Source organism: Scheffersomyces xylosifermentans (assembly GCF_036884685.1).
Source record: "Scheffersomyces xylosifermentans strain CBS 12540 chromosome Unknown RJT20scaffold_1, whole genome shotgun sequence".
Lineage (NCBI taxonomy): Eukaryota > Fungi > Ascomycota > Pichiomycetes > Serinales > Debaryomycetaceae > Scheffersomyces > Scheffersomyces xylosifermentans.
The window spans coordinates 3,299,535-3,312,240 of NW_027042939.1; the positions used below are offsets into that span (position 1 = coordinate 3,299,535).

At 38.5% G+C, this 12,706-nt stretch overlaps 2 protein-coding genes and 1 non-coding gene across 3 annotated transcripts; 1 reads left to right on the forward strand and 2 right to left on the reverse strand. All coding sequences in view use genetic code 12, as the record gives it.

The window, feature by feature from the left end:
- Positions 1–77: 77 nt before the first annotated feature.
- RJT20DRAFT_144036 (putative helicase) lies at positions 78–4,644 on the reverse strand (the record flags this gene model as incomplete). Its single annotated transcript, XM_064918702.1, has 3 exons — positions 78–623; positions 657–4,324; positions 4,617–4,644. The coding sequence occupies 3 exons, from the start codon at positions 4,642–4,644 to the stop codon at positions 78–80; spliced, it is 4,242 nt and encodes a 1,413-aa protein (XP_064777751.1).
- A 538-nt stretch (positions 4,645–5,182) lies between these two features.
- RJT20DRAFT_t14 lies at positions 5,183–5,254 on the reverse strand. Its single transcript has one exon. It is a non-coding gene; the product is annotated as a tRNA-Trp (tRNA).
- A 4,179-nt stretch (positions 5,255–9,433) lies between these two features.
- FCR1 (Fcr1p) lies at positions 9,434–11,548 on the forward strand (the record flags this gene model as incomplete). Its single annotated transcript, XM_064918703.1, has 2 exons — positions 9,434–11,345; positions 11,430–11,548. The coding sequence occupies 2 exons, from the start codon at positions 9,434–9,436 to the stop codon at positions 11,546–11,548; spliced, it is 2,031 nt and encodes a 676-aa protein (XP_064777752.1).
- Between the last annotated feature and the right edge of the window lie 1,158 nt (positions 11,549–12,706).

Here is a 12,706-nt window from a genome sequence, read left to right on the forward strand (position 1 = left end):
TGTTGGGGACATTTGTAATGTGTGTAAGTTTCAAGTGCCTATCAAGTGCCAACACGGTTTTATATGGGGTTCTCACACTAGAGTGCAAGAACCAGCTCGACAATTGATAAAACATCGTCATTGGAATCATGGGTCTTGCTGCTAGCATATTGGGGACTGGATAAACGGTCCTCTATGACCCCATCAACGAGCTTACGGAGTCGCTTAATGAGCACTCCGTTCTTACACCAAGTTCGGATAGGGAGCCAGTTATCCAATACTATACCAGTGTGGCCCTTTTCAATCTGCTGACTCAAATTGTAGGCAATTTTACCGCCGAACAAGAGGGTTGCGATGGTGCTAGTTGGAGTAATATCCGTGAGGAAGAAGGCGAAAGTCAGGTGGGATTTGCCATAGACAACAAATGGAGACTTGAGCAATGCATTACCAGTTTTTGGAACTTGAGGAGTAAGATCAAATAATTCACGGGCTCTTACAACATCTAGATTTCCGTCTTCGTCAGTTGCTTCTTCTAAGATCTTCTCACTAATTGATGAATCAACGGAGTTGTCATCAAATATTACGGAGCTGTTGTGCACCCTTGCTCTGTTAGCTGGAAGCTTATCGTTTAAAGGCTCATTCTTCTCAATGCATTCGACATATTCCTCATTACGAACCCAAAATCTAATCAATGCAGCTTCCGGATCAACAGCAATAGACCCCACAGCTGACTTCACATATTTGGGATCTGGGAGTTGCACCCTCGCAATTTGTGGATAAAAGGATCCAGTAATTATTGCTCTTATAACAGCGTAGTTTTCACTATTTCTATTGAGTAAATCATAATCATCATTATTGGACTTACGTGTATAGCCTAAAGGCACAAATCCCATATCTTTGAGAAGGGAAATGTATTGTGCTCTTGTAGAGGAGATATCATTCAATGTGAGATACGACAAGTAATTTTCAGTGATGAACTTCTTGGTGTTACCACCATTTCTTCTTAGATTGTCATATTCGGCATAAGCGTTGGCCATTGCAATAAAGTCACCTTGATTGTTGGAAAACTCGCGTCTCTTCTTCTTAATTGCGGGTCTGGCTTCAGCGTTGTTCAAGAAGGGACTACCAGAAGAGCTGATCGATGCTAAAGTTAAGCAAATGTCCAAGCATCCAAAAATGCAGCCTAGTATTAATAATTTTCCGCTTTGAAGATCTGTTGGTAAATATGACAAATATTTTCCAAGATTAGACAAGTTCTCAGTTTCAAGATCCAACGCTCCAATCTCCTTCAAAAACTTTTTAGATGTAGCCAATGAAGTCAGGTCAGGGGCATCAATGCCGCTTTTCAAGAATTCCTCTACATTCTTAATACCCATTGATTTGACAATTAAGTACAAATTTTCTAGTCTTGTTCTCATGATTTCAGGAACTGGTTGCGGTTTCATTTTGTTTTCCGTGTCTTGAGTGTATAGATGATAGCAGTTACCTTTCTGTATACGACCAGATCTACCTCTTCTTTGGCCAATTTCTGCTTTCGAGCACCAGTTTTCTATCAAGCGAGTTGTGTTTTTTGCAGCATCATAAAACATTGTTTTTGACCTGCCGCTATCGACAACAACAACACAGTCAGGTATAGTGATGGATGTTTCCGCAACGTTCGTGGATACCACGATCTTTCTAGTCCCTTTCGATGGTACTTTGAAGACCCTTTTTTGATCATTTGACGATAATGCCGAGTGTAAGGGCAACGTCCACACATCCTTGGATTTATTCGCAAATACTTTATTGATTAGCGAAATACACTGGTTAATCTCCATTATACCAGGTAAAAATATTAAAATGGAACCATGGTTATTTTCAGCTTCTAATTTCTCGTCGATATGCAAGCACAACTTCGCAATTAGATCATAATTTATGTTGCCACTTTCGAAAAAATGGGAGTCTGCTCTCGGCTTTGTAATACCACTTGCTGTTTCCACAGTGTAGTCTATCGCGTCAAGGATCAGGTCCAAATGGAAATCTTGGATTGGAAAAGTTCTTCCCTCAATATGAATATGGTTTAATGGTGAACTGAAAAAATTCTTGAATGTATCGACACTAATTGTTGCAGACATCAAAATAATCCTTAAGTTAGGGAAGCGCTTCAATGTCCTCTTCAAAATAATTAGTAAGAAATCACTATCCACTGACCGTTCATGCACTTCATCTATAAAAATATATTCAAGCTCATCAAATATAGATGATTCATTGGGAGCCGAAAGAAACGATTGTAACATTCTTAACAACACACCAGTAGTCACAAATGAAATACGAGTTTCCTTACTTGTTTTATTTTCACCTCTGATGATATATCCAGTCTCTTTACCTACAGTATCCACACGTTCTTCAGATATTCTGTCAGCAAGACCAAGAGTAGAAATACGTCTTGGTTGCGTACACATTATCTTTCCAGCAAAATTTCCTTTCGAATTCATGTCATCCAATATGAATTGGACGATTTGAGTTGACTTACCAGAACCAGTTTCTCCTGTTACCAATGTAACTTTGTTAGAATTGATCATTGCAACTAAATCATCTTTTTTCTTCCAAGCTGGCAATTCCATCCTCTTTTTGACAGAAGCCTTCAATGCCGTAGATGCCAACTTAGTTGCATAAGCTTTTTTCCGGCTTTCAACATCCTTAATCAGAATATTGAATTTCGAAGTAGTTTTTGACTTTCTGAAATTTGCACTTTTAGATTTTTCATTACTTGTACTGGCATTTTGTGCTATCTCGTTCGGAAGTAGTGGTCCAGGATTGTCAATAACACGAGAAATGTTCTCCTCCAACCATTCAATTATATTGAATATCATGCAATCACCTATAATACCATTTTGTACGATATATCCTACCAATTGTGAAAGAATCGACAATTTAATATAATTGGCTAATTTGAAGGACGAGTTGTCAACGACTATGTGAATACCTGGTAAACTTAACGGGTAATTCTTGCTCATAAACAACCTTACAATAAGGAGGTCTTCCTCAATATTGGCAGGCTTTAGTGAAATTTCTGCAATCGTTTTTCTCTCGTTATTGAATTTAACTTTATTGGTCTCCATCATCTTAATACCTTCTATTTCTTGTTCCCATAATAATAGGGAGTCCTCTTCTGAGTCATTCTCATTCGAAACATATGAGGGGGACAACTGCTGAGTCAATTTCACACTAGAGATCACCTCATCGTATTCGTTCTCTTCCAATGTGGTAAGAATTTCGTCTTTGTCAAATCCGGACTGCGCCATTCTATCGAGTAAGTACTCAAGCTTAATGTCCTTGGAAACCTTAAGCTTAAGGCTAGAATCTTTTTCAGTCTTGCAGAAGTAGGGCGGTAAATCATCCTCAGGGATATGGAATAGTAGCCACTCCAATACATCTACAAAGTTAGAAGTGTATTTAAATGATTCCTCTATGTGTGTTGGACGAAAGCCTAGATTAGTCAACACTGGGGTGAGCAGATTGGACAATCCTTTGTTCTTAGTAATGGGGTGGTCATTGTCAATGATCCAATTGATATGCTTACGAATCGATGACTCCAAAGAAGTACGAATTTCGGAAGAAAAGTCAATGAATGGAGCATTGTCCCAAACCTTGCGGGGGAAGGATGGAAGTCCGTTGATTTCAGAAATGTTATGAATTTGGCTTTTTCTGTCGTGCAGCTTCGAGGTGGTCGAAGGCGTAGATGGCTTAGACACATTGGCTGTACCTATGCTTATTGTTGGTTTCTTAACTTTGGTTTGATTATCTTGTCTAGCTTTCTCTTGTTTCAATTTCTTTTCGGCTAACTCCTGCTGTTCGATGTACACCTGGAAGGGATTTACATTAAATAATAAGTCATGCTTTGCCTTATCCAGCTTCAATAGCAGTGTACGTTCAACTTCAAGTTCGCTCCAGTAATCACGAAATATGATAGGCAATAGCATCTTCATATTTTTTACGAAGTTTATACGGTAAAGCACATAGGTCGCAGCCATATGTCTAGCCTCGTTGGTGGTCAGTTTGGGTTCATATTTCGGAATAAACTTTACAGAAATAGGTTCCTTTGTCTTAGGATTTACAGAATTTAGATGTACAATACTTATAAAACCAGAACCACCTCTGTTGGTCATATCAAACACTGGCTTACCCCATTTCTGCTTCTGACAATATTCATTCAACAAAGTCACAGGGAGCTTACCCGTCCACCCAAAATTCTCCCCAATCACAAGACCACGCTGTGGTTTCTTAACGTCATCGCCAGCCCCGTTGCCATTCTTATTATCTTTTCCATTCCTAGTATCCTTCTTATCAGGATCTGGCTTCGACGCTTTCCCGCTCTTCTTGTCTTTCGATCCAGATCCGGTTATAGGCTCTTCCACTACCGGTTGTTTGGATTTTGTTTTCTTGGCCATTATCTTCTCTGGCTCCAAAGTAACCTCTAATGTCTATTGCCAGCTTTGGATCGAAAAATATCCGCCTTTATAGCTTATTTTTTCTCCTACAGCTTTATTCATTAACGTTAATTGAATTCATAGAATATATTTTTCACTAAGATGTGCGTATCGCAGCGTTGTCGTGGAGTCCAAAATATGCAGGTGAAGCTAAATAAAATGTGCTACTCCTTAAGAAATGCCTGAAGACAGCCATGGAAATGGATAAATGGGATGTCATCGAGGTGCATGGACATGACTTAACTCATTCAACATTTTCCATTCCAAAAGAGGGTCAGAAACATGAATCTCTAAGATTAATCTTCCAGCATCTGCGGAATTGTTTAAACAATATCCTCCTAAATTTCTTCCATATTGCAAGATTTTTACCAGCTCCCTTTGCAGCAAAGTTAATTTTAGAAATATGCTACTTAGCCTTTCTCGAGGGACGAAGTATTACATTTGAAAGGAATTCCGTGGCCGCTCTAATTATCGCTGTTTTGAAGAATTGCCGTAATGAAATTTTTTAGCGAATTATCTTAAAAATGATGTTGATATCAACATCGAAGTATTTTTAATGAACCGCTTAGCTGAAACAAGTGGAGTACCCCTGTTCGTCTGACAGTACCTATTGTCAAAAACCAAGGAATTCCGGAAATGTTGCCAACCAATGTGGCTGCATTCCGTAGTTCACGCATATACTCCGATGAAGAAAACTAAGTTTCAATTACTGCAATATAAAAAAATAAAGGAATTGACACGGACAGGAATTGAACCTGCAACCCTTCGAGTTGGAATCGAAAGCTCTACCATTGAGCCACCGCATCACCCTTGCAAAATCAAGTGCTCTGTGAGTATAGGCCAAATCAATGAAAATTTTAAACTGCAAAACGTTTACTATAAACTGCAAAAACTGCACATATCATTAATACATATTGCATGTTAGTTAAGACCCGTATGGCAGCATTGTTGTAGAAACCCTTTGCAATCCAATTGAAGCTTAGCTCAAACACGATACTAGTACGTATCCATTAGTAAGAAGTTCTCCTAACTTGCAAATTGGACGTTTTATTAATAAGACGGAAAAGGTTTCCTTATCTAGTTACTCTATCATCGAAGTACAATTAATTAGTATATAAATGTGGAAGCGTACACATACATACAGTCAAGTCGAAAAGTAGTGGATTATGATACTTCAGGAGATTTACGATTCAACTTGTAATTTTTATTCGTAATCACACAAGGGATAAAATACATGCTCTGATATGGAGGATTCACAGTCCCTTTGTGATCTTGTGAAATAAACTGATTTATGAGTACGAACTTTATTTAGCAAATCTCTTATGGAAATACCTTCCAATCTTGTCAATTGTTTTGCAGTTACTGATACGAGTATCATAATTGACACAGAAAGGATAGGCAGCCTATTTAAGCCTTTCAGTGCTTCAAATGCCAACAACGCGTTTGCTGGCTCATTTTTTGTGTACTGAAAAATATCTTATCGTACTATTTCACAGCATGATTTCTGGAGTATGGGGTAACCTTCAGTTCAAAAAATATTTAGTGTTGATATCCAAGATAGAGAATAGAAGGATTGCAATGAACGTATGTAAGAAGCCATTCAATATTTCATGAGCCACTGCGATATATCACTTCGGACACCTCATCTAATTGTTAAAGTAAACTTACAGGAAACAATGCCGGACCATCCCTTAATGACTTTATCCTAGCAATGTTACACGTACATGCTATAGCTACATTATTATGTACATCAATGTACACCCTTAGAGATTCGTGGGTTAAACATATAGCAGAAAGCGAGTTGACTGGCTGAAAAATTATCCACATAGACTTTCCAGAAAGAGAACTGTTATGTTAATCGTAGCTGCTTCTAATAAATTTTATAATTCATTGTCATCTTACGGTACTAGAAATGGTGGTAGACTACCCGATTTGGTCACGTAATTGTACCAATGATATAACAGAGAGCAAATGGAAATGTAACCGGGAAGAAATTATTATTCCAACGGAGGGGAGGCTGTATTATTAACCAGTTCCAAATATACGTAGATATGTGCATTAAGCGTACTCGTATTATGCTTGATAGAAGTGATTATAGGTCAGAAAATTATGCAGCCAACAAACAATAATTGATGCATACTGTGATCTTACTTAGAGCAATCCGAAATAGGCATTGTAAAGTCTATATGCTCTGGAATTGATCAACGAGAAAGTATAAAGCCGCATCACAGCCTCCCTTCCCAAATGGACGTTTAACTGAAGGAATGTTATTGACCTTTATGGATGTCAAACTTCTACAGCTTCTGTGGTGCAGTGTACAACAAGAAGATAAGACGGCCTTCTACAGCTTGTGACACATGTCTTGCTCACATTGCGTGAGGGGACACTTGTTCGCCTAGACCTGGTAAACAGTTTTATACAGTCTCCACATAGTGCGAATTATCATTAGATTAAAAGGTCTAGGAGGCTGACTTGAATCCTTCACTTGTGTCTTGAATTAAGTTTATCACAATACTGAACAATAGACAGCAACAACATGTACGAAGCACTAATCGTAGATTACCAAATTGGGACCAATCTTTCATGAGGCGAGTAGATGAGAGTGTAGCAAAGATCGTGTCCTTTGGCTCCAAAAACCATATTTCAACCTATACGGAATTCCGCTGTCAAAGCAGTACAGGGGTTGAACTATGAAGTTCCTCAGGAAAATTTATTGAAGGAACTTTTATTTTCTTAAGGGGGGTCATAACGAAAGTGGTTTGGGAGTGGGAAATTTTATAACCGGGATATCTATCGCACCTGGAACATTGTCTCATTTGTGTAGCGGATAGGATAATTTAGTAGCGTACGGTAAACATCTTTTACGGTGAACGGAAGTTTTCAATTTCGGGAAGTTTTTGCGTATTGTGTATTTTTGCATCATGGAGTAGGTTTATCTTATATGTACCCAAGGCGTACATTATAAGATCTACAAACACATGGAAACCATATGGTCGGGCCAGCTTGTCTTTGGATACTAAAAATAACACAAAGCATAAAAGCTTAAAGTATATCAATATAAAAACAATATTGTAAGTTATCCTGAGTTCACAAATACATTGCAATCTTTATTCCATACCGTCAGCACATGATGATCCGAACATAATTACAGTATAGGGTTTTATGAGCGTCAAGAGATCACCGGATAAACTTTGGATCAAGCAATAATGGAAGCAGCTAGGTATGCGAGACGAGTAAAAGTTATGCCCAAGGTAGTCATCTGCAAAAAAAGCCTCAAAGCAAAGAAAGAAGACAATCAACAAAGAATACTTTGGTTATGGGATGCCCATCTTAGACAAAAGCTATAGTGGTGACTGAAAAAATAGAAGCAGTCTACAGCTTGATGCAAATTGACGTAAGAATTTCAATTGAATAGGCTGAACTCATACCCGGGATAGGGCTGAACATGTGGCTGATGTTATATAGGACCTGAAAGCTTCGAAAGTCGCTTACTCTTACATTGTGGGGGACCTCGAATAAGTCTTGAGTCTTGGTTTTTCGTTTTACTAATACGTGAGTCACTGATTACTCAACGGTGCACCAAGAAATTGCGGCAATAAAATGAAATCAAAATGTTTTGTATCTTGTGCAGCAGTGATTTACAGGACTAATTCACTCAGGCAAGTGAATAATAAATTATTATCGCTTCATCTTATTGTAGGTCATTGAAAGAGACCAATGCATGGGATTGTATAGAGCTCGTCAGAATATAACTCGGCACTGAAAGATGTAATGATCAATGATGTAATGGCCCAATGTCGGTTCTAGTTAAACCTAGTCTTTAAAGTGTGGAAGATAACAGAAGCTTTAGTGACATGACATTAGTCCAGTAGTGATTTACTCTGCATCTTCTGCACTAAGCGATGAGGGTTCACCAAGTTATGAGAAGCATAATACCACCAAAAACCGGTCATAGAAATGTCCAAAGTTCGGGTATATTCCAGTAAGAAGGGTCTCGGATATACTATTTATGTCCGCCCACAATAAACGGATATCGGAATCGGGTTTAAAACTGTATGTGTCAAACAAGTCCAAACCTCCGAAAAAAGAAAAAAACAAGGTTAGAACCCAGGAGAGTGCACAAGAAAACAAAAAAAAAATAATACCAGGAAAATAATCATGCCCACTAAAAAATAATAACTTCTGCAGTGACTTTAAAAAAAGTGTATTTGTACATGAAAGATGGTACATAAATCTAAAAAAATACAGAGTATTATGACTTTCAATCTAGACTAGAATTATTATAAATATATAACCTGGCCTTGATAACCATATAACGAGTAAAAAACCACGAATGTGTTGTAACTTCCTTGATAATATATATGGGTAGTGTATTCTAGGCATTTGATATTAGAATCCACTCAATTGACTTCTTTAAGTTCAATTACGTAATTCTTTTCAGCATAAGCACAGGGTGTGCTGTCTCATAGACTTATTCAATTTATCCATTCTATACCTATCTAGTTCCACTGTTAGGGTGTAGAACTAATAGCCCCACAAAAAGACTTCCAAACTTTCTCGCGGGTATCATTGCATTCACATCTCACCATAGTGCCGATCCTCATCGTACTATAGTGATCTAACCCCAGCTAATCATATTAGCAAATCATTGCACATTTCTATCAACAACTCAATTGACCCCCATAGATCATCCAGTGGTTGTATAATTTCATAACCAGTTGAAAGATTCCATCCCCTTCATCATTGAGAAAGCAACCATCTAGAACGTTCCAGGCTAGTCTACTACTCCTCCCGGGATCAAACTATACATATTTGAAAAATTTCCGATAATTCCCAGTTTCTCCTCTTATGTTCACTCAACGGTTTCCAATACTGTTCTAAACTCATCATAAGTTCTAATTCTAACTGTAACACCAATTACCCATCTTTTTTCCAATCTCATTAGGGGGCTTTTTCATATTTTGCAACAGAAAACCACTTAAAGTATGAACTCTCAATCTCCAGCTTCTCCAGGAGAGGATTACCAGCATTCTTCAGTAAACCCATCGGGAACTGGATCTACCACGTCAAATTCACTTTCTAATTCACTTTCATCCTCATTGCCTTCAGGTAGCCATATAAAAAAGAAGAGAGTGGGTAAGGCATGTGATTCTTGTCGTATCAAGAAGACTAAATGTGACGGTAAGAAGCCATGTAACCGTTGTATAATCGATAACAAAATATGTGTTTTTACAGAAAAGAAGAAACCAAAAGAAAAGAATCATCCTCAGGGATATGTTGAGTTACTAGAGACGCGTTTGGACATATTGACCAAGTCTCTCGAGAAATTGATTCAATTGAGCAGGCCACACTTACCTTTCTTGGAGGAAATTATCCAGGACCAACAGAGAAAGTCCAAGAAACGGGTTAAAACAGAGTATAACTCAGAGGAATCAGATAATGAGGTTCTGAGTGACTACGACAGTGATGATCAAAATGTTCGTACAAAAGATAACGAATTGGATGAAACTAATGCAGCATCTGAAGAAGAGAACGCTATTCCAATCAATAAAGTAGTTGCATATCTTATTAACAAACAAGGTTTGCTCAACAATTTGCCTGTGGAATGGGAGCATGGTGCTATGATTGCTGCAAACTATAACGCCAAGAAGAACTTGGAGAAATCTTCTAAATTGTTTGCTGAGCACAAGCTGACAATGTCATCTGAAAGTAGAGATTCTGTGTCTGAGCATCACATCCACCATCTGCCATTGGAGCATGTAAACGAACAAGAAACAAGTCACACTCAGCAGCAAGATAGACATCCCCATCACTCAATTGACCAGCGCCCTGGAGGTAATCTAAAGAAGAGGTCATCCTCTATTTCTGTCAAGAAAGAAGAAGACACAGAAGTCCTATACGAAGATGAAGAAGATCTCACATTAGCTTCTCCTCCTGGTAGTACATTGCTGCAAATTAGTTTGACTGAGCAATTCAATTTGAATGATTTTTCCTTGGGTGGTTACTCATCTGGAGGACTTGCTTTGGCAGCTACTGCTCCAGCAGCAGCAGTTGCCTCCACAAACAATAACAACTTATCTTCTTATACATCGTCAAATAATGAGTTTATCATGAGCGACTTTGAGAGTGACTCAAACTCCATGTATTCCCAACATTTTCAACAGCCACAGTTCCCCATGAATCAACAGCAGGCGCACCAGCTAGCACAATTCAAGCTTCACCAACAACAGCAACAACTTCAACACCAGGGTGTGAAATTGGCGAAGACCGAATCTATTTCTCCTCCAGATATAGAAAATTTCCCTAAAAGAGCCAACTCGCTTTTTTTGAGCAACTCTGGTACAACTGTGGAAGCTCCTCCTATGGCAAACTCTTCGGTAACTTCCTTGACCAGTAAGTACGAAAGTCATAGTTTGACGTCTCCTACAGACACAGCTTCTCCTCTTAATACTACCTTGAGAAGATCTAGCTCATCATTAACACAAAGACCATTTTCTCCATCATATCTGAAGATGAAGAATAGTGGCCATGTCCACAAGCCTCTGACTCACCCTCACCCTCACAGAACGAATTCGTCTTCTAGTGCAATAATCAGTAATAATGGCAATGAATTTCACATTACTGGTAAGAGAAACAGTTTGTCCAGTAATTCTTCTACAACTTCTACACACACTACACCTAACGGAATTCACGCACACGCAACACCTACATTATTTGCAAACACGCAAACTGCTACAACATCATTGTCACCCCAGTCTGTCAACCAACAACAACAATCTCACATTCCACAAAGTCAACCACAACCATTCTATGAAGGTGGCGAGGCAACAGGCAAAGCTTTTGTTGACTTTCCAGTAACATTTGATGAGTTACCCTCCGATGCATTCAAAATTGGCGGTAACGCAGCCACTTTTTTTGACGACCCAATAAGTAATATTCATGCAAGTGCTGGTATTGATTCCCATGACTCGATGAATCAAGGAAATGGTGCCGGTAATGTGGTACATGGTTTTAACCAGTATCAGAATATGGATATTGTTGAAAACGAAAATTATGACAACATTATAATAGCGAACAATAATAATCCATTTGCAAAGTAAGAGTGGCTTGATTAACTATCAAAGAGAATTTAATCTATGTACAAAACTGTTCATTCAAGTCGCTTCTTATCTTTTGACACCGTCGCTACTCACCTTCTGACACCGTCACTACTCACCTTCTAATTCTTCCGTTGCTTGTTCATCGTGTTGTTTACTTTGTTTTATTTTATTAGTTATGTTAAGTTTGATTTTGCCACCACTAACGTTTAATGCTAGGCTCTAGTGGCGGTCACGAGACACCTAAGTATGAACATACTTCGTACTGGAACTTTCTTGTACAAATTATAATAATTAGATCATTATTTATTTTTTTGGTATCAGTGAATATTTTATTATGTAGAAATATAGCATAAGATAGAATATTTTATTCTGGAATTACTATATGAAGGGGGCTCAGAAGTCGATAGACAGACTGTTAGAGGAGGGCACAGAATCGGGACTTTGAGACATTTCCCTCAGCAATGACCCTCAGCTAACAAACATTCAGCAACATGTTTCAAAATTACCCCTTATGCATGAAGTCGGGTTCTCAGCAAGGGATTCCAATAGCAAATGTCGCTCATGTTGTACGAGATAGTGGCACATGCCACTGTTGTTCAATCTAGAACTGTAGGTTTAGCCAGAATACATCGCACCTGCTTACATAGAAGAAGCGCTTAACAAACGATGATGATCTCAGTCTTTCGTTCTAAGCGACGATCATGTAAAATGCTCACACCCTAGTCCTGAATAAGAAAAGCGACAAAATAATGGCTATCTCCCTAGCTTAAACTCCGAAATACATCTTTGAGCGGATTTGAAAGCTTATTCGAGTCATGAGGGGATTGGTGTTGCAAGTAGACCATGCCAGAGTGTTTCTGGGCCCTTTGCTCTATTGTTATCTATGTGCTGTAGCTTTACGAACAACAGAATCGAATGATTCTTAATGAGCCACGCTCCATTAAACTACAATAAAGTTTTATTTCTGCTACCGTTGTGGTGCATAACGTAGGAGAAAAAGAAATGAGAGATGAAAGTTAGCCCCCATTCATAAGAGGCACTGCAACAGTTATAGGAACCGATTTGCCACCTCTATTGCACTACCGAAGGACCTAAGAAATGAATGACAAACTGGGAATAAGGTTTTAGTGAATGTCGTCACCGGTCTGTTGTCCTCTT